Raw genomic sequence first — 21,740 nt, forward strand, 5'->3', positions numbered from 1 at the left:
CTGTCCTCCAGGCTCTCACTGCAATGCATGTAGACCCTTCCAAAACTCTGGCTGGCATGGGCTATAATTATCTATTGTCTCCCTCACCAGCCTGTGAGCAACCTGGAGGCCCAGGCTGTGTCCAACACCTCCTCTCCTCTCACAGCCACACTAAGTGGCCAGAAACTATACGAAGAATGAATAAACGACATTTCAGGAAAGCACAGAGCAGTCTAATAATCCTGCGAGGGAAAAGACTTCTCGTTTTGTTTGATGAGCTGAGTTCCTGCCCTCTTTACTGGGAAAAGAGGAAAACCATCATCAGCTGAAAAGAACCAGCCTGTGGCCACCTCCAACTTCACACTTGTGAAAACCTACAGCCTTTGGCTAGAAAAGCCAGGTGCCCTCTTAGGGCCCACATTTCTCAGAGCTCCAAGGTCTTAAGCTTTTTTTTTTTTTTAATTGCAGTATGGTTGATTTACAGTGTGGTGTTATTTCAGGTATACAGCAAAGTGATTCAGTAATATATATACATATAGAAACAGATATTTACATATATAAATTGTTTTTCAATTCTTTTCCATTATATGTTATGACAGCCTTAAGCTTTTTTGTTGAGGGTTTATAGGGAAAGAACTCCAGGCTGACATCCACACCAGAGACCTCAGTTCCAACTGCCTTGGATAGATCATTTCACCCTTTTCTGCTTCAGAGTGGGTACCTACAGGATAGGGGATATTAGACACTAGCCCAGCCCGCCTCTAACCACTTTATTTCTGTTATTATTTGGAGCATACACAGCACCTATTTGTCCCTTTGGATCAGCTTGGAAGGGCCTCGCTAACTTCTGGCAGGGTTCTGTTTGGATGGGATATTCTGCTTTGCAGAAGGCTGTTACCTCCTCCGGAACTCATCTTGATGATGATCAGGCCTTCCCCAGAGCCTAGTTTGTCGGCAACTGCGCTGAGGACTTCCTTCACCGAGGCAGCCACCGGCACCCGGATGGTTGTGTAGGTGTGGTCCATGCAGTAGACTTTAAACAGAACTATTGGGAAGGCAGCAACAATAAGATAAGTTGGTCTTGTGAGTTCTTAAAAAAAACAAAAGCTATGCAAAATGTTTGGACATCCTCCGAAATTTGCACCATCTTGCCGTTCTTAAGATTTGTATTTATTTGTACTCAGGTATGCCTATGCCTGCCTCCTTCTAAAACTTCTTACCTTAGCATTGGTCTAAGAGAAGTCCATGACTGCCAGCTCCAGTTACGAAAACCACAACAGATATTTGTGAAAAACCCACACACAGGTCATGCGAAACAATGAGAAGTATGTTTAGGCCAATTTTCTGGGTCTGCCTTTGTCTGTGAGCCTCTCTTTTTCACAATACCGGGAGTGCTGTGTTGTAGGTAGATTACTAGGTTCCTGCTGCCCGGTGCAGTGGTGGGGAGGCAACATGAACACCTCTGCAAACAGGAGTGCTTCCGCCTGGGGCCGTGAACATTTGCGGACATTGCTGCTCACTCGTTCCCTGGTTTGTGTACTCGGAGGCCAGGCCAGGTGGCACGGGTGGTACTCAGCTCAGCAGACCCATATGTGGCACCCAGACGCTCAGCTCTGAACACATAGATCTTGGAGGCAATTCCAGCCCCTGTAATTCTGGAGTTTGGGGCACCGCTAAATTACAAGAGTCATCTGTGGCTTAAGATGAAGATCTTATCGTGATCATTCATCTTATTTTGGTTGTGATTCTTTGGAGAAATCTTAACCAAGCAAACAATAACAGCCAGCATCTCTGCCTCCCTGATGGCTGCTAACGAGGTACTGCTCAGGGCCAGAGTGCTCTCCCTGGGTGGGAGCCCCGCTCTGCAGGTGCCCCTGGCGCTCCACCTCAGCGAGGCACCTGCAAAGCGCCAGCCACCCTCCTGCCACGTTGACAACGGGTGCCTGAGATAATCTTTCTCTCCTTCAAGGAAAGGTAGCAGTGGGGGAGAGGCAGAATCAGAGTGTGAACAAGCACCTCAGCTCCAGGCACAGAGTTCAAGAACATAAATAATTGGAATGCAAACGGGCACCTCCAAGCAAACCATTTGGAGTACACAGGGACAGCCAAGAAAAGCTGTTCTGTGGGCCCAAGGGGTGATTCCCAGGGGGGAAGATTTTATTCTGACTTTAAATAATCTGCCCAAGTTGGAAGACATTCTCACCTTCATCAGAGCCACGGATAGGCTGGCGCTTCTGGGCTCTCTCATCGCCTGTGTTGAACTGCTGCAAAAGAACTTTGTGCTGTAAAAAATAATAACAGCAGCAGCTGTCATAAGGAATGAATGACAAATGCGCATTTGCAACTCAGAGGACACACATCTGAGCAGAGTCGAGAAATAAAACATATTTTGTATTGACAAAGATATCACTGTCGTATATTGCAATATTATATTTCTGGAGAACTGTCATTCTACAGGGCACGGTTAGAGACTCCTAATCCGTTGCCACTTACCTTCTTTTGTGGAGCCTTTGCATCTTCTGAACTACGAGAAGTAGAGAAAGCACATTATTTAATACTGTTGGTACTATTATTTTAAATTGCTTCATTTGTATATAACTTTAATCTTACATTAGAAAATGAGATCACAGCATCCCTTCAGGAGGCAATACGATCCTCCTTATTTTAATACTGAGAGGCCAAGGCCCAGAGGAGACAGCTAAGAGATCAACTCTTGTCACAGACAGATCCCTGGTCGAACTGATGTTAAAAGCCAGAATTTCTCGATCTCAAAGTCTATTTAGTAGCCAGTATTTAATCAACGGCTCAAAGAACAGCATGTGAAAACCTTCTGTGTTGCCACTGAGAGGACACAAATACTCACCACCAACAGCACTCGCGGCCCAAAGTGAATTTACCATATAAGTAATTCTCCTCAAACTTTCTTTAGATGCCACTGACCACTTTATTTCTGGATTCACTGCCTTGAACCAAAGGGACCCGAGTTTATTGAGTTAGACACTCAGAGAGGATCTCTGGCTCCTCAGGATCTCTCTCGGCAGCCATCCAGCACAGAAGGCAGCTAAGCGGAATCTCTGTCCTTTTGTTCATCTGGCCTGACTGCACCTCCTCACCCGATGCTCAGATGGCTCAAATCAGAATAGCGTGTGGTTGTTGACAAAGCATCTTTCACCTTTTGGGAGGTGGGCAAAGGACCTCCTGGAAGATGATGTGATTCAGAGGCAGCGGGCACTTACTTGATGAAAGCACACCCCAAAGCCAAGCCCTTCCTTACATTTGCTTGACAATCTTCTCCAACTCGGGCAGTTGCTCCTTGAGGGCAGCAATCATCCGGGCATCATCTGATACAGACACATAAAACTCCTGTAATTGGCAAAGGTCACAGGCTTTTAACAAGAACTGCACAAGGTACGTAATTCTGTAAAGAGCAACAAAGACGTGTCCCTATGTCATCTGCCTCACTAGCATCTCCAGACCATGGTTTCATGGACTGGGGACCAAAAAGTAAAAGAGAACGTTACGGCACGCCTAAATTCAAAATTACAAGTGAGAAAAAATTTTGGAAACTGATGGTGGTGATGCTTGCGTTACATTGCGAATGTAATCAATGCCACTGAATTGTATGCTTAAGAAAGATTAAAACAGCAAATTTTATGTTTGATATATTCTACCACAATAAAAAAATGAAAAAAATTGAATTGCAAATGAATCGTTTATATGATATTTATACAAAAGGCAACGCGATGCCATGTTCTGGAGTGGGTTATTTTATAGTCTGTCCTTTAAGAGCACTGTTTTCACCTCAAATGTTTTTTCAGGGAAATTTTAAAATTTATTTTGAATATTATTTTAGTGTTTGTTGTATAATATTTACCACTAGTCGTGGTTAACTGTTGGTGGTAAAAGTACAGTCGTGGTTTTCAGCACTGAACTGAAATTCTGCTGAGTTTATGTGACCAACTCGGGACTCTTCACTGACGTCCTGGGAACGGCCCCGCCCACTGAGCAGCAGCAGCCGTGCCCTGCTTTGTGCAGGAGCAGTGGCCTCCCCAGCAGGAGCTGAGAGCTGTGGCAGTGGCAGCTTCACACCACTTTGGCTCATCTGTAAAGTGGTCCTTTACTCGATGCAATGGGTAGAGGCCATGACCCAAATGACCCAAGCTACTATTATTCCTCTACATTTTCAAAATCCTTTATCCCACAGCCGTGAGGGACTCTCATCGTCCACCTTTCCTCCCAGCCTCACTTCTCTGCCTGCCAAATGACATGAGTAAAAAGGAGAGAGTGGGGACGTTCCTTTTGGATAATTCATTTTTTTTTTTTTTTTTTGTGATACGCGGGCCTCTCACTGTTATGGCCTCTCCCGTTGCAGAGCACAGGCTCCAGACGCGCAGGCTCAGCGGCCATGGCTCACAGGCCCAGCCGCTCCACGGCATGTGGGATCTTCCCGGACCGGGGCACGAACCCGTGTCCCCTGCATCGGCAGGCAGACTCTCAACCACTGCGCCACCAGGGAAGCCCCTGGATAATTCATTCTTGAACAGACAGACTGATAAGGTTTGAAAGAGACGCCACATTGCCTTTTGCCTGCACAGGAGTAAGGTCCCCGTCTCAGATTTGGAGGATAGAATGAGTCATCAAGGATTAAATGCCCAGGTCGATGCTGTAACTCGGGCTGGAGCCACGGGAAGGAAAAGGGAATCTCAGCTGAAAGCAGTGTTTACACAGTAATCGTGTCCCTTCAGAACTTCCTCATGGCCCCAGGAATTCCTCAGTAAAGTTATCTGCTTCACTCTACTCAAAAATATCCACCATTTCATCTAGTAATCCCACTCCTAGGAATATAACCAAGGATAGACCTATTGGCACAAAAGTGTTCACTACGCTGTTATTCTAGGAAGGTAAAAATGGAAATGATGTAAATATTCAATAATATGGGAACAAATAAATATATCTGTGGCAAGGCCATTAGAAATTTTTATTAGAAAGACTCTACTGACATGGAAAAATCCTTACATCAAGTGGAAAAAGCAGCCTGTAAAATGATGGGTACTGTGTGATTACAACTACGGAAAATATAAAAAGAAAATAACCAAATGAAAATACATTAGAATGCTACTTCCAGTTATTGAATTACAGTGTCAGGATAATAGATGATGCTTTTCTTTACTTTCCTTATAGTACCCTTCTGATGAATGAACATGTTAACAGAATCTAGAATTTGCAATTACAGTCCCTCCAGGGAAGCTGCCATGCCTATGGGTAGTCCCTGCATTGTAGGACAAAGGTGCATTCTTGGAAGGGATGACCCCCACGTACCTCCAGGAAAGCCATTGCCACATCATCCTCTTGCAGGACGTCTCCATACATGGCAGCCCACTGCAAAACCAGGCGGATGACTCGCCTCTTATTGTTGAGGGCGTAATCCATTTTCTCTTGTTCTGTACCTTGTGAAGGCTGTGCGTGGTAAGTGCCAAGGAGTCAAGGAAGATATTTAGCCATTCACTGTGCTACTTGCAAAGACAGGGTGACAGATCCCAGCTTCAGAAAGCCTGCCTTCTGGACTACTGGAAAACCTTCCTTAGGCCCTCAAGAAAACCCTCACCTGCACATGGGTTCTGGACCAAATGCATACAAACCCAGCTGACTTTGCCTTGATCGTTGCCCAAAGAATTAGACTTGCATGGCTCCACTTGGACTTGTGTGTTGACAAGGATCCTTGTTGCGCCTAGCTCCGGCTCTCATCACATTCCCTGCCTGCCTGCTGCCCTGCCTTCACCTCTAGGGCTGGTAATGCTTCCTGCTGTTGCACCTTGCCACCTCTTGTTGGCTCCCACAATTCTGGACACATCTCTACAATCCTTCATTATATGCACTTCAGTTAAACACTTACGAGTGGGCATCTAGTCCTGCTGGAATCGTGACTGACACGAAAAGCACATGGGAAGGAGGTGAGGCTGAGGTAGATAAACTCACCCAGGGTTAGGACAAGGAAAGCTTCCTGCTGTATCCGTCTTCCGGTGAGGGATTCAGACAGTTTTTTTTAGACCCAGTTTTTATACCATCCTTTTTTTCTCTTGTTCAGAACCATTACTTAACTCTTATTGGCTTTTTGTGCATCAGTGGTTAGTCATCTTAACTATAGATTCCTTGAGGCTGGGGGTAACATTATTTTTCTTGTATTCTGTACTATGCCTAGCACAGTGACATTTACATAGAAATTTTATCCATTAATACAACAGATACCTGATTGAGTGTCTACTGTATGTGTCTGATGAAGGTCCCTGCTCTCAGTTTACATTCTTCTGTGGGTTACAGTAGGGAAAATATAGTATGTGATCAAGAAAAATTTTAGATTAGACATACTGTTCCTTTTTCAGTGATTTATAGTACATATTATAGACAATTCATTCATAAAACAATTTCCTTTTTATAGCTTACACTGTAACTTGCACAGAGAGTACCTCAGTTAAGCCCTACTTTATAGTCTTGTGATGAAAACATCATTCTTTCCACAAGTGAGCAAGCTGGCAGTAAAGGAGTGTAAATGGCCAAGATTACATAGTGAGATTGTAGAGCTGGTTTTAAATCCAAGACTCCTAATTCCAACTAGTTTATTCTGCATTATACAATATCCCTGTGCCTCATACCTGGCTACAAGACTGGGCATGTCTTAGCTTACGACCATGACTTAAAAGGCACTGTAGAAAACTGTCTTGTGGCAGTGCTATGCTTGGGAGCTAAACCAGTCAAGGGCCTTTTCTAAAGGGACTATAAGTAATCATGATCAAGGTAAATGACAGAACTTTAAAGCAAAGGTTTACTGCATGTAAATGGGTTGCAAAATGGCTTTCATCAATTGAGCACGGGATTCATAAAAAAGAAAATTGCTCAACCTGTATTGCTACAATTCTCTTTGAGCTTACAATAAAAAAGGGAAGAAAGATCACTTTCTGTGAAAATTATTTTTTTTCTGATTAACCCTTTGGTCTCTTTCTGGTATGCACACATAACTCAGTTTTTCTTTCCAAAGAGTTGCAATGCTGGGCGCTACATTTTAAGACTATTTTTTAGGGTACCTAGGAGCATAGTCAGGCACATGGTGGGTACCAAGTGAGTAATTCTTGACTGATTGAAAAATATGTACTGGTTCACTCATAAGTCAGTGAGAGTGAGAGAGAGAGAGAGAGAGAGAGAGAGAGAGAGAGAGAGAGAGAGAGAGAGGGAGGGAGGGAGGGAGGGAGAGAGAGAGAGAGAGGGGGAGGTTCTTTCCTATTTGTATGAGGCTGAAGTGGTTTGAAATATCTAGTTGATAGTAAGTGGATATAATTCTAACTTTCCAGGCTATCCCGACTTGGACTCAAGGAAGCAATACAAATGCTTGTATGTTGCATCCAGAGGCACCAGCTGCACACCTGTGGCTAATCTATAGGGCCCTAGTGTAGGATGACTAAATTGTCATTGTCTCTGTGGGTCAGGACACAGATTTTTCTTGTCTTCTCTTCTGCTGGGGAAATCTGTCTTTTGTGTACAATAAAAGAACACATGATTGCAAGGATTAACATGATTAACACTTCAAATATGGGTCGGGCTCTACAGTTTACAATAAATATACTCAAGTGCTTACATGATCATGTAATGCTCCCCACAAACCTGAAGGGTAAATATTTACAGATGAGGAGACCGAGGGTCAGAGAGGAGATCTGCCCAAGGTTGTTCAGTGAGTAAATGGCAAGGCTTACAAATCCAGGCAGGGCTCTTATGGCCGTCCCTATGGCCCAAACAGTGGCTATAGTGACTACACACTGGTGCTTGGGTTCATGAAATTATTACCAGTAATTGCATCTGGGAAGCAGAGATCCTAATGGGAAAGAGATTTCTCCTCCTCTCTTTCTCCCTCTCTCTTTCATCCGTCCTTCCTCCCTCCCTCCCTCCCTCCCTCCTTCTCTTCCTTCCTTCCTTTTGGAACTTTTTGCTGAAGTTCCTAGTTTCCTAGAGCTGACTCAGCATGTCCAGTCCCGAAACCAAGGGCTGAGTGCCCCCCACTCTTCATGTACAGCTCCACAGCCTCCTGGGAGCTAGAACTGACTGCATCCAGAGGGAGTAGGAAGAGGCTTTCTCTTTTTTTCTCATGAAAGTTACAAATCTTTACCTCTGGAAAAAACAAAAGGAAGCACTGATTTGTTTCACAAAGTCTTGCCTTTCCCCCTTCCAGGTGTTTATTCACTAAGGTGGAGTTGAGAGTAATAGTATTTTCATAGCTGAATCTAGGCATGTGCTCAAGGATTCGGCCCCTCCACAGGCATCACACCATTCCATTCCTCAACAGGCTGCTGAATCAGATTCTCAGGTGACACAGAAGACTCTACATGTAACTGATCTGCCTGAAATGGTCACAGGGGAGGCGCTGGGGCTTCTATTTATTCCCATAACAATCTCCCCAGGTTTTTAGAATATTTATGTGATTTTTAGATTTTATTTAACTCCTACAAAAAAGAAGGGGAAAGAGAAAAAAACCTATATTCCCTTCAGAAAGCAGCCAAAGAATAAAGACATCCCACCAGGTCCCTTGTCTCGATATGATGTAAAAAATGCAAGCTAACAAGAGTAACATTTCAAATATAGTATTTGTAAATTCACACACATCAGAAAGGTTGCAGAAACCATTACTTTCCGTGGCTAAAGCTGGAATAATAATGCATGAACCATTTGATGGAGAAAAGTCCTATGTGGAATAAAAATCTAACTCTTCTCCAGCACAAATAACAGTTTAGAAAGGATTATTAATGCATACCACACACATTTTTAACATACGAAGAACACTATCTGAAATACATACTTAGCTAATGTCTGTTTCAAGAGTAGGTTAGTACAGAATATCAAACACATAATAATCTAATGATTTTGTCATACGATCAGGAAATACTTGTATAGAATAAGGTCATGACTCATGATATGACGACAGCTGGGTTCCGGTAAGAAGCAATATGGCTGCTTGAATTCATGGGAAAAAGTCACAGAAAGATAACATGGTTCTGGTATCTGATTCTGGTAGCTCATAAAGTGCTAGTGTAAAGTCTGTAAGAGAATCTGGAATTATTCCCTTAATTGTTATTTTTAACACAATTAAGTAAAGGCCATAGTAGTCCAAGTGGCCAAACTCATCAGTCATATACTGAGTTGATTTCAGATGATTCACAGAATCATAGAATCTGAGCTTTGATTTTATCTCCTTCAACTCCACCATTTTTAGAGGTAAGGGAACAGATAGAATGAGGTGAAGTGATTTTTCTGAATTTATCAATGGAATTCTTCCAACTAGAACTCAGTTCTCTTACCTCCCGCCCCAGGACTCTGTTGACTTGTTCATGTTATTGTGTTTGTCTAATATTATTATTTCTTTATCCAAACATATATTATGCAGCAGAATTAGGTGACCTAGAAGTTTGTTGGATAACAGGGAAATCCATGTGAGATGTAGAACTGATCCCCAAAAGCCCTCAAAGAAGACAAAGCACATACAGAAAACCAAGAGTTAATTGTTGCAGCCTTGACCATCTGAGAGTCAGCGAAGCAGGATCCCTAATGTCTGAACTAGACCCTCTCTGCTCTATATATTCAACCAGTTCTCTTGGCCAATGTCTGTTGATTTAGAAAGCAGTGGCTCTCCACTCCTAACCAGACCAGACATTCTTAAACTACTGATGATTCAAATCCTAATTTGAGGTTTCTCATTATGGTAGTACGACTTTTCACCATCCAAGAGCATTAAATAAGAATCCTTCAGCAACACAGATGGACCTAGAGATTATCATATTAAAATGAAGTCAGACAGAGAAAGACAAATATCATGTGACATCACTTGTATGTGTAATCTAAAAAATAGATACAAATGGACTTCTATACAAAACAGCTCATATTTTATGAGCCACAGATAGAAAACAAACTTATGGCTACCACAGGGGATGGTGGGGAGCAGGGGGAGAGATAAATTAGGAGTTTGGGATTAACATATACACACTACAATGTATAAAACAGATAATCAACAAGGACCTACTGTATAGCACAGGGAACTATACTCAGTATCTTGTAATAACCTATAAAGGAAAAGGATCTGAAAAAGAACATATATATCTATAACTGAATCACTTTGCTGTACACTTGAAACTAACACAACATTGTAAATTAACTATACTTCAATAAAAAAAGAAAACAAATTAAAAAAAAAAAGAATCCTTAACTGCAGGAACCATGTCTTAAATTCAAGGTGAATCTCTACATTTCCTAATCAAAGACTGGGCACATGAAACATAAAAAGCCTCAAATGTTCACCTTAAACTATTCAATGACACTGTTTGGAGTGCTACATATAATAGAATATTCTTAAAACTGTTTTTCCCCAAAAATATCACAGCTCTTTAAAACTCTTTATCTAAATTACCTGAAATTCCATTTTGTCGAGATATCAAATGCAGATCATAGATACATTCTAAATAAGTTCATATTCAATGTTACCAGGTTGACTAAGTCTACAACAGATACCAAAATCTGGTACATCTTTTAAACAGAACCTTTTAGTTATTGGGTATTTAGTCTATAGGACCATAGGCTTTCAGAATGACTAAATCTTTATTGAACTGGACCAGCCCCTTTGACATCATATAAACATGGATGAGGACAAATTGGATCTGTTTTCAGTGAGGTATTAGGGTTGAGAATCAGAAGAGGTGAAGGCCACAGAGTCTTTTTACCCTGCCAACAGCAGGTTTAATATTCCACTGAGGCATTTTCCTCATGCCGGCTCTGCTGTTCAAACACTGTAATTATTTCATATATTTTTACCTAGTTATTATCTTACTCACCACAGGCACCTGTAATTTTTCTGTATTTTTTTTTTTTTACTGCTCATTTACTTATGCTTAATTCAGCTAATAATGGTTCCATGTATTAAAATTATCATGGGGAAGGTAAGTGAAAACCTCCTAGGATGTAGAGGCAGCAGATTCATGACAGCCTACAACAGGGAATAAAATATTATGTATACTTTTTGCAGTAAGTACATGCTAATTATGCAGCTATTTATAAAACACTTATCAACATTCAAACTGATACTCTTCAATGTTGTTGTTTTTTAAAACCCTGCTTTGCATACAAGATCTCTGCTTGAAGCTGAAAACAAACTTTGGGGGTCATCTGCCCACTGACTAGACAAAGCTTTTGCGCATTCTTTATCTTATGCCATATTCCTCTCATGATGGTACAATCATTTATTTATAGGGGGCAATATTTACACAGGGCTTTAAGGTTTATAATGTATTTCCCACACATAGCCTTATTTGATCTTCGCAAAAACCTGGTGAGGTGGGTAGGGCAGGTATAATTACCCCTATTATATAGATGGGGTACAGAGAGGTTAAGGATAATTGCCAAGTAATATAGGTTTCAAGATGCAGGTCTTAAACACGGGTCTTCTGACTTCAGAGCTCTTGCTTTTCCTACTGTATTATGGGCCTCTTTACTACCCTGCTTGACTTTGTGGAGCATCCCCACATCCTGAGCACCAAGTCTACTCCTTCCTTGATGCAGCATGTGCTTGGGAATGCAAGTCCTGGAATTAGACCATCTGGGTTCATCTCTTGGCTTCCCCACTTATCAACTGTGAGACCCTTGGTCAGTTAACTGACCATTTAGAGCCTCAGTCTCTCCATCATCAGTAAACTTTACAGGATTGCTGTTAAGAAGGAGATGAGGCAATACTGGTAAACCATGTAGAATGGTATCTGAGACATATTAGGTACTCAGTTAAAGGTTATCGATCATCATTATCACTGATCCACCTCTGGAAATAATACAAAATCTTTAAATGGATGGCTTTGGAATTTTTCATAAGCCCAGGCATTTCTGAGTTTAACACTGTGATGCTATTCCTACCAACACAGCTGCTCCTGTGTTTGTGTGCACCTATTAACTTGGAGCTCACATGAGCTCTTTCTGCCTCCCATTTTCTTGCTCAGAATATTTTTCTTTCCTCACTGATTTTCAGACTTCTCTGCATTTTTAGAAACCTTTAGTTCTTGGCTATTCTTTATAGTTTTAGTCAGGGGGTTGTACTCATAGCAGAGCAGTTAGGACTTGGTCTAATGCAACAATTGCTTGGGTTCAAATATTGTTCCAACCCTTACTAGCTATGTAACTTGGGGCAAATTATTTATCTGCTCAGTCTCACTTCCTTAATGCAAAAAGAGTACACATCTCACAGTGTTGATATGAGGCTGAGAAAATGCATATAAAATACTTTGTAGAATATCTGATAATACAGTCATTTTCTTTGAAAGAGGATACCATGTTCATATCATCATCAAACCAAGCCTTCCTTATTGGAAATAAACTCTGAAATTGCATATCTGCAGAGATAAATTGTTCTTATAGTGCCACATGGATCAAACACTTTTTGGAACCAAGTAAAGGACTAAAATGGTAAAATTTGGCTTCAACAAAATTTAAGTTGACAATCTTCCTTAGAAATGCCAAGAATATTCCTAAAAACATGGCTTTAAGAATCTGATGCTCTTTTGTAAATCTTGATTTACAAATTTTGGTAATTGTTCCTCTTAGAGAACCCAAGTCAACTTATAAAGAGAATACCCCCAGGTCATTTTCACAGAGAAATAAAGGATGGAGACTCTGCCTTTTCAGTAAGGAAAGCTATTGTGTTTACTTTGTTTCTGTATAAGGGACGTAATACATACAAAGGCAGTTTTAGCTAAAACTTAGTGGCAAATCTGTATTCCATAGTTTCTTTTTAATTCAAGAAACTAAATTATTTCCACGCCAGAAGCATAAAATTCATGTTCAATACTAAGCCAAAAGAAATTAGGATACTAAGAGAAAATATTTGACCAAAATTATTGCTGTATTTAACTTTTTATACATTTAAATATAAACCATTTATCACTTAAGATTCTTTCAGCTGAAGTAACAATCTGTTCTAAACAACAGATTCTAAACAACAACAGAATATCTAAACAACAGATTGTTGTTTAGAACAGATAGTATTGCTGTATTTGTTGACACAACAGAGACTCTATCGGTAGGGTAAGCTTCAGGATTGGTCCAAGTGCAATGATGTCATCATAGACTTCATTTTTTCCCTGACGCTCAACTCATCTCAGCTTTGTCATAGGGCTCATTCTCCTAATGGTTGTAGGATGGCTGCCACAGGCAGTTGGGGCAACAGGCTGCCTGTTCTTTCTTTTTTATTAAAGTATAGTCGATTTACTATATTGTGTTTGTTTCAGGTGTACAGCATAGTGATTCAGTTATTTTTTTCTGATTATATTCTATTATATGTTATTACAAGATACTGACTATAATTCCCTGTGCAATATAGTAAATCCTTATTGCTTATCTGTTTTATGTATAGTAGTTTATATCTGCTGATCCCATACTCCTAATTTGTCGCCGCCCCCTTTGGTAACCAAGAGTTTGTTCTCAAAGTCTGCAAGTCCATTTCTGTTTTGTTCCTGTTCTCTTAACTGCTTTTTACTCAGAAGTCCCAGGAAACCTCTCTTTGAATCTCATTGGCCCTGTCTACATTGGGCCTGCAATGTGAGAGCCAATCGCGGTCAAAGGCAGCCAATTGCCATGACCAGCTAGACTGACCACCTGACATGGCACTGATGGTGGGGACTCAAATACAATGTCCATTGCAACTGCAATTACATTAATGCTACACGGAGTTTCTCCAAACATCTGTTAGTATATGTGGAATCTTAGGTGGTTATTTGGCTTCCGAGTGCCTTGTAAAATGTAAATAAATATCATACCAGTGTCTTTTTTGCCTCACATGTGGGGGCTGGTGTTGGAAAGATAAAGATGTGAAAATGCTCTGAATCAAAGATAGATTTATTAAAATTCAAAATAATATTAACTTAGTTGTGATCACTTAACTGAAGGCCTGCCTGCATTTGTACAGACAAAAAGAAGGCAGAGTTTAACCATAAAACACAAAATTAAAACAATAGGACAGCAATTCAGTAATAAACATCAAAAGTGTTAAAATATTCCGTATTCTTTGCTTACATTTAGAAACTTAAAAGTAAGGAATATATGTGGGCAAAGGTTTAGCTGGAAGGATGCTGATTCATCCCACTGTGTTTGTTATAGGAAAAAATGTGGAGATAATCTAAATATTCAATAGGAAGAGGCTAAGAAAATTAATTATGACATATCTACCATATAATATTGTGAATCAATAAAAATGATAACATGTTATTCTCATGCATCCTCGTCACCTTGTTGCCCAGCACAGTATAACACTGTAAGTGTTCAGTGTTTGTGGAATTATCTGGAAAAAGTGATGTAGTTTTATTTATATATACTGATTTGAAAAGATATCCACAACATACTGTTAAGTGAAAAAAACCATATTTTTAAAAAGCATATACAACATGATAAAATTATATAAAATTATATAATTTATATAAAATTATATAAAATTATACATGTATATAATTTCTGAAAGCTTTTTCATAATACAATTCACCTGAGATACCAGGTGAATTTTGGTCTCTTTTTCTGTAAATTGAATTTTTTACAATGAGAATGTTTTATTTTTAAGGATGACAAAGCTATATTTAGAAAAATGGTGTGAAAAAAATTAGTGGGAGAGAAATGGCTCTGTTTGTTTAGTAACAAAGCATACACAATTATTTAGCGTATGACCCCATTCTTACATTTCAAAGCATATATCTATATGTATAGAAAAGAGACTGGAAGGCTACATACCAAAATGTTAACCATAGTAATACCTGGTAGGTTTATAGGGGGTTTTAATTTTCTTTTTAAAGACTAATGGAAAATTGAACTGAATTCTAAGTACAGATTTTAAAAAGATTAAAGAAACTAGAGATGAAAAGTACAGAAATTGAACAAATATCATTTAAAAAACTCATTATAAAGCACTTGTATTCATCAGGCCAAATCATGTCCCAAGCATATCTAATGAATAGAGAGTCTCTCTCATTAGCACATAAAAGGCCTGAAATATTAATGTTAAACAGAGTTTTACCATCTTCTTCTGTGCTAAAAGCAAAATTGGAGGAGACATACAATGTGGATTAAGGACAGAAATAGCCGCCAGTGGCTCAGGGCTCAAATCTTTTCTGTACTAGTAATTACCTTTCTCTGAGCAAATCATAATTTTTCATTATCCTAGTTTATTGATTTGGAAAAAGAGCAGTGAAAACACTGACTTCTTCATAGGGCTACTATGAAAAGTCACACATATTAAGTACTTAAAAACACTCAGCCAAATCAACTCACTCAGTATAAGTGCTTTAATGGAACGTGGTTAAGTATTATATTTTACTATCCTTAAATCCCATAACAACATGGGTATTAGCCCACTTGTTCCATTTTACATTCTATCTCCCTGTCACATGAGGACATGGTGCTAAGCAGTTTATATGTGTGTTTTTTTTTTTTTTTTGACTGTTCATTGTCTATTTCTCCACTTTCTCTATTTTTCTTTACAGGCAGTCTCTATAAAACTGTCCAGTAAAGTGCTTTGCCTTTCTTTGACCAATATATCAGCAGTGACTCAAGCTATTCCCAGGGATGTGGGAATGAGGTGAGGGCCCAGGATGTTTGGAGTAGATTTACTCTAAAAGCTGTTCCTTAGTTGCTACCCCTGAGGTTCCCTTCTAAGGTCTGGACTCTTTAAGGATTCCTTCAGTTCTCTGAGTTACCCCATCCTTCTGATGAATTCCTTTATTCCTTAAGTCACTTACAGTTGGTTTATGTTACTTATGACCAAAAAAAGGAGCTTATATAAGAAGCCTATATAACATCTCCCTGGAGGCAAAGGGACTAAAACTTGAGTCTTTAGCATGATATAAACACACTTACACATATGTGACTTTAAAGGATAGAGCCCTTTCCATTCGCTTGCCTGCAGCAGGATAAGTTCCTGGCCTCCCTGGCATGCTTTCTCGAGGCATTAGAGGACAGTAATTCTTGTTTTACTCCCAGTATCTAAGGGCTGGACTTAAGCTGTCCAATATGGCAGCCACTAGCCACATCTGGCTATTTACATTTAAATTAATAGAAATTAAATAAAATTAACAATTCAGTTCCTCAGTCATAGTAGCCAATTTCAAGGCTAGTGACTGGACTAGCACAGATATACAATATTTCCATCACTGCAAAAAGTTCTATTGGACACTATTTATTTGGTTTCAACAAATTAGGCCCACTTTGGTTTTTAGCCAACTGAAGCACAGATAAACATGTATCATGCATGCAATACATTACCAAGAAATGTTCTTAAACTCTAATTAAAAGATAAGCTTTTAAAGAAATAAGTTGTGAAGAAAAAAAAAGTGACACACCCCATGCTTGGAATCCTAAGACCTGGATAAATCCTAATTCTGCCACTTGTCTTGGATATGTTTGTTTTTGCCTCAGAATCCTCGTTTGTAAAATAAAGCTGATACTAACCCAATAGAGTCCTGTAAGGATAATATAGTAGTATAATGTGGGTCAGTGGTGCCTGACACGTAAAGAGTTGATTCAAAATAGAACAATTAAGAGAATCTAAGTTCTCAAAGGGCGGGGTGTGAAGGAGGTGGTCTGAGGGCACTAGGTAGTGTAGATGATACCCAACCATCCTGATTCCTTCCATCTCTGAAAAAAGAATTAGGATTGGATATCACAGGCCTCCCTTGATTCTACTGTCCACTTTCCTGCCTTCTCCTCCTCCCTGCAACATTATCCCCACCACATCCCTACTGGGGCATGGCATAAACTTTCCCTCTAGGATCTTCTGTTTTAAGAACAGAGGTCAGTGCTATGAATGTTCTCAATCAATTCTGAAGGAGAATAAGCTAATAAGAAATCAGAATTTGCCAGAAGAATAAAAGCTTAAAGTTTGGGGCTTTGAGTTGTAAAGATATGACTTGGCCCACTACGTTCTCTCACCCTTCTTTTGGTTTTGTTTGCCTTAAGCTTATCACCATGCTAACTGTTGGGGGAAAAAAAAAATCTAAACTCAATGGTGGCTTTTATTTTTCCTTCCAACAAATCTCAAAGGTCTAATAATGATAACTAAGTATGGACTTAAAGAGCACAGAGAGATCCTGAATGTGTCAATTTTACTTGAGAAAAACTAAATATGAGCCAGAAAGAATATGTAATATATTTAAGTCTCATTAAGCTGTCATTACTTGGAAAGATATTTTCCAGGCAAATAAACACCCAAATCTCACTCTTGCAGCATCCTCTGAATAGCACATTCAACTCCAATCTCCTATCCTCACACATTCTGTTGACTTCAAAGAGAATTATGGTTGAACAAGAAAATGAGAATCAGGTAGGGCAACTATAATTCTGAAAAAGGAAAACATGCCACATTGATTGGATTGCTCAGAGAAAAGAGAGCCATTCTCCTTCAATATATTCTGCTGCTCAAGAAGGCCAAAGTATTTGGGGGCCTAATTTTTTGCTGCTTTAAAAATAAAGCAGAATTGGAAAATACACTTTCACATTCTGCCAAAGTTGAGGGTATATCTCATTCATAATATTCACTCCTTTTTTTTTTTTTTGCGGTACGCGGGCCTCTCACTGTTGGGGCCTCTCCCGTTGCGGAGCACAGGTTCCGGACGCGCAGGCTCAGAGGCCATGGCTCACGGGCCCAGCCGCTCCGCGGCATGTGGGATCTTCCCAGACCGGGGCACGAACCCGCATCCCCTGCATCGGCAGGCGGACTCTCAACCACTGCGCCACCAGGGAAGCCCCAATATTCACTCCTTTTATTCAGCTTCTATCTTCTGAATGTTCCCTCTGTGCCAGACACTGTACACCCACTGGTCAACTCAATAGACTATTGAAAAGCTGCCCCCAAACAAGCTCACTATGAAGCTACCTAGAGGAACTGCCATTAGAATTTCAAGTTTTATATCTTTGATGTAAGTCCATGGGATAATAATAAAAATAGCCACAAAGGAATAAATTTCGGTATCTAGAGGATAGGGTGGACTAGGATGAATGTGAAAGAAAAGTGACCCCCCCAATGATAACTTGTATATATCTCATCAGGTTAGTGTTCTGATTAATAGTACAGCTTAGAGGGACACAAACAGATCACCGTCCATCCTGCCAGGTATCCTGACAGAGGTACCAAGTCTGTCTCCAAGCTTAGGAAACTATCCCTAACAATATTCCCTAATAATATTGTTCACCATAGCCGTCTCTGGCCTACCTCCCAGGTGTGTATATTCCTCATCAGCATTACCTTCCTTATAAGGGTAAAACTGGCTCACTTTTCTCTGCACAGGGAATAAGGAGGAAATCCTTAAACACGGCACAGCAAAACCATGCCAGGGAGAGCTGGAAACCTGTGCGAGGGGAAAACTGCTGATGTTTCAGAGTTCGACAAGGGCGGAAAGCACAATTCTGCCCGAGCCATGACTTACCTTGAGAGAGTGCAATGAGATAATGGCCGTATATATGTGGGGTGTTGTCGAGGGAACAGACTTCTCACAACAAAAGGATATTGGGCCACCAGAGCTGGGCAAAGCTGGGTATTTGGCATAAAAACACAGTGCATCATAACAAAGTCATTTAAAACAGAATCTGCAGGGGGGCAAAACAAAGCAGAAAAGGAAATTAGATGCCTGTAGAAATGTTTAGGAAAGCAGGAGTATCTACTCATTTGTTCTTGGCCAGTGGTTCTTACACATTGGCTTGGGGTATTGTGGTTTTACTGTACAAAGAAGCACTGTGTATAAAAATAATACGATTGACAGAGCTTGAGATCAAAACTCAATTTCTTAGGACAATGGACAAAACATATGGTAGTTTTAAAAGAGACAGACTTGTAATAATGACACTGGTCACCTGAGCCACAATTAATTAAAAAATATATATATAAAATTAAAGAGCCACACATGGGCAGTACCATGTATGCAGGATTAGGACATGGTCATTTCTTTGTCTTTTACACCACCTGTCTTTTGTCAATATCTCTTTTCCTTTATTTCTTTTTCACCTTCTGTTTCCAGAAGGAGCAATAAAAGATGAAAGGGTGAGAGAATTACAGAAAAAGGAGGTGGTAAGAGCAGAGAACTGGTGAGGGAAACAAAAGCAGAAAAAAAAAAAAAAAAGACAAGATAAAGGCTGTGAGTAGCAATTGAAGCAAAACAAAAGCTCTCCAGTAGATTAAAATGGTGTATGTCCTATATTTGAAGCTATTTTTAGATAGGTAAGTGGGGAGATGGCAAAAGAAATAAGGCAAGTCCCCCCAGATAAGCTTCATTTTGAATTTGATGCTGGTTCTTCATTGCAAAGACTGTATTATCCAGGCAGCCTTAATGGGAAAGCACATAAAGGCAGATCTGAAAGCCTTAGGAGTACACAAGTTAAAGCTTTGGAATCCAAGATGCTTATGGGGGTTTTCAATTAAAAATGAACTACCATGGCTGAGATTTGCGAAACTCACATAACTTTTCAAATAGAAAAGGGTGAGAAATATGAAAACTGTCTAACTATATATATTGAATTTTCAATGTCTATGTTTTAAATTAACAAATACTATCAAAGTTGGAATCAGTGACTAAAGATTTAACTGTTATACGTATTTTTAAAAAATTGATATAATTGTCATAAATTATGTAAGTTTAAGATACACAAAGTGTTGATTTGATACATGTACATATTGCAATATGATTACCACCTTAGCTTTAGTTAACATATGTATCACGTCACATAATACCATTATACTCATTTAAATATAGGTGATGAGTGTAATCCAAAGTTGTCATAACTAGGTGTTACTAGTGGTTTCAGTCCCATTATACTGAGCCAGAGAAGATGCTGAGGTGTCAGACAGAAGCTGTATAGAACTTTTTTCCTTAGGTATGAAAGGACGTTCATTGGCATGTCTGAGTTTAACATCTAGTGTCATCTTTATATGTTTTAGATATAAAGGATTTCTCTGAGGATAGGAGAGAAAATGCTTGCTTATAAGGCTCCCCGAGGCCTGTGCTATAAAGTAATTTAAATGTTGCTAAAGCAGAGATTTGAGTAGCGTGCTCCAAGGCTGGCGAGACTGTCAATCAGCATGGTAATCACCCAGCACCCACATCTCAATGTAGCTTTCTTATTCTCTGCTCATAAGCAGTAACTCTTGAGAACCGATTAAAAAAATCACTTCCTACTAGAAAATGATTTTCCAAGTCACTCAAGGACTAATTCTGGTCATAGAAGTAGAAAGTCTAGGAAACCAAAAGGTGTCAGGCAGAAAATACATGTTTTGGGGTAAACTAAGAGAATGTACTATCAAACCCAGGGGTGTTCATTTCTACGATGTAAACCAGTTTCACTGGCAACTCTGACATCTCTTTCTTATTGTAAATCCAAAAGGGTCTCCCACCCCACTGCATCCATGAGTTTCATGGGGCAGAACTAAGATTATTTTTAGTGTCTTAGGATGATGATATAGTAATTCATATTTTTGATTATAAGAAAGACAGATTTATTCTTTCATCCAATCCATGAACATTACTTGCAAGAATAACAAAATCAGAAAAAAACTGCAGGGAGTAAAGTTCAGTATTAAATTATGATGTGAACTTAGTTCTAATATAAAAAATGGAAGGGTCAGGAGTCATAGCCTAAGTGGCAGCTATGCTATATACACTGATTTCTGGCCTTCAACTTTTTAAGAAGCAACAATCCAGTCCCCTCCTCTTTCAGAAGTGACTTTAAAAGGAAGAATATATTTGTTCTTCATGGGTAGTAAAGATCTTACAGATCTTTTCTTAGATTCCATAGTCTCTAATGCACTAGAATGTTCCTTTTTGGACAATATTCACTTTAGAGAAGATGTTGTTTCTTGTATTATGCAATCACACATTCTGGGCAACAGTTAATCAGAGGGGAAAAATCTGTATTTTTCCTGACCTTGGGTCCTAGAAATTTGGTTTGAGGTTATGTTTGCCTCTGGGAAGCAAGCAATCCTCTCATAACTGGTCCCTCAAGGATTTCCTTTTTCAAGAAAAGATCTTATCACATTCTCCTTGCTCAGACATCTTCAACTACTTCTCAAGGCTTAGCTTCACATTTAAGATGCTCTGAGATCTGGACCCTAATTCTTAGACCCTACCTTCTTTCTGACACTTATGTATACAATAGTCTAGCAAAGCCAGACCACCTGGTCCTCCTTGTCTCTTTCTAGGTCAGCACTCATGTTGTCCCTCAGGATGGAAGGCTTTGTCCTTAGTCTCTAGTTACTGGTTACCTGCCTTCCTTCAGGGCCACTTCAAAGGCTGTATCCTCTGTGACACTCTGCCTGGTCCCCTCAGCCTTATGATCAAGTTGTTTGCACATTCCTTTAGGTCCTGTAGCAGGTTATAAGCTTCCTGAGGACAGGAGGGTGGTTTCTTGTTCACACTGCCTTGTCCTAAGCATCCAGCTTAGCACCAGCCCAACAAGATCCTCAACAAATATTGGACTGAAAATAGCTGCACTGGAGCCAGAGATCCTGGCTTTTAAATCTACTACTCCCCAATTAATTCAGTACATAAAAAACCTTGGATAATGTATATAAAAAATGAGAAACTGGAATGAGAAGATAAAATAAGAAGTAAATCAGTGGTAAAATACTTTTAGGAACCATAATAATGTTAACATTACCTTGAGTATATTGCAAAGATGACAGAACTGGACGTTGAACTACTACTAAGTTTTTTAGATAAGTCTTT

At 39.7% G+C, this 21,740-nt stretch overlaps 1 protein-coding gene across 1 annotated transcript in view; it reads right to left on the reverse strand.

The window, feature by feature from the left end:
• Nucleotides 1-21,740, reverse strand: part of RAPGEF4 (Rap guanine nucleotide exchange factor 4) — a gene marked incomplete at its 5' end in the record, with an annotated part of 314,253 nt that overhangs the window by 31,327 nt on the left and 261,186 nt on the right. The window contains 6 exon segments of the mRNA XM_081243002.1: nt 878-1,024; nt 2,183-2,261; nt 2,473-2,503; nt 3,254-3,342; nt 5,299-5,436; nt 18,521-18,612. Coding sequence (XP_081099128.1) covers nt 878-1,024; nt 2,183-2,261; nt 2,473-2,503; nt 3,254-3,342; nt 5,299-5,436; nt 18,521-18,612 — 576 coding nt within the window.

Source organism: Mesoplodon bidens, assembly GCF_964165515.1.
Source record: "Mesoplodon bidens genome assembly, chromosome: 8".
In the NCBI taxonomy this organism is placed as follows: Eukaryota; Metazoa; Chordata; class Mammalia; order Artiodactyla; family Ziphiidae; genus Mesoplodon; species Mesoplodon bidens.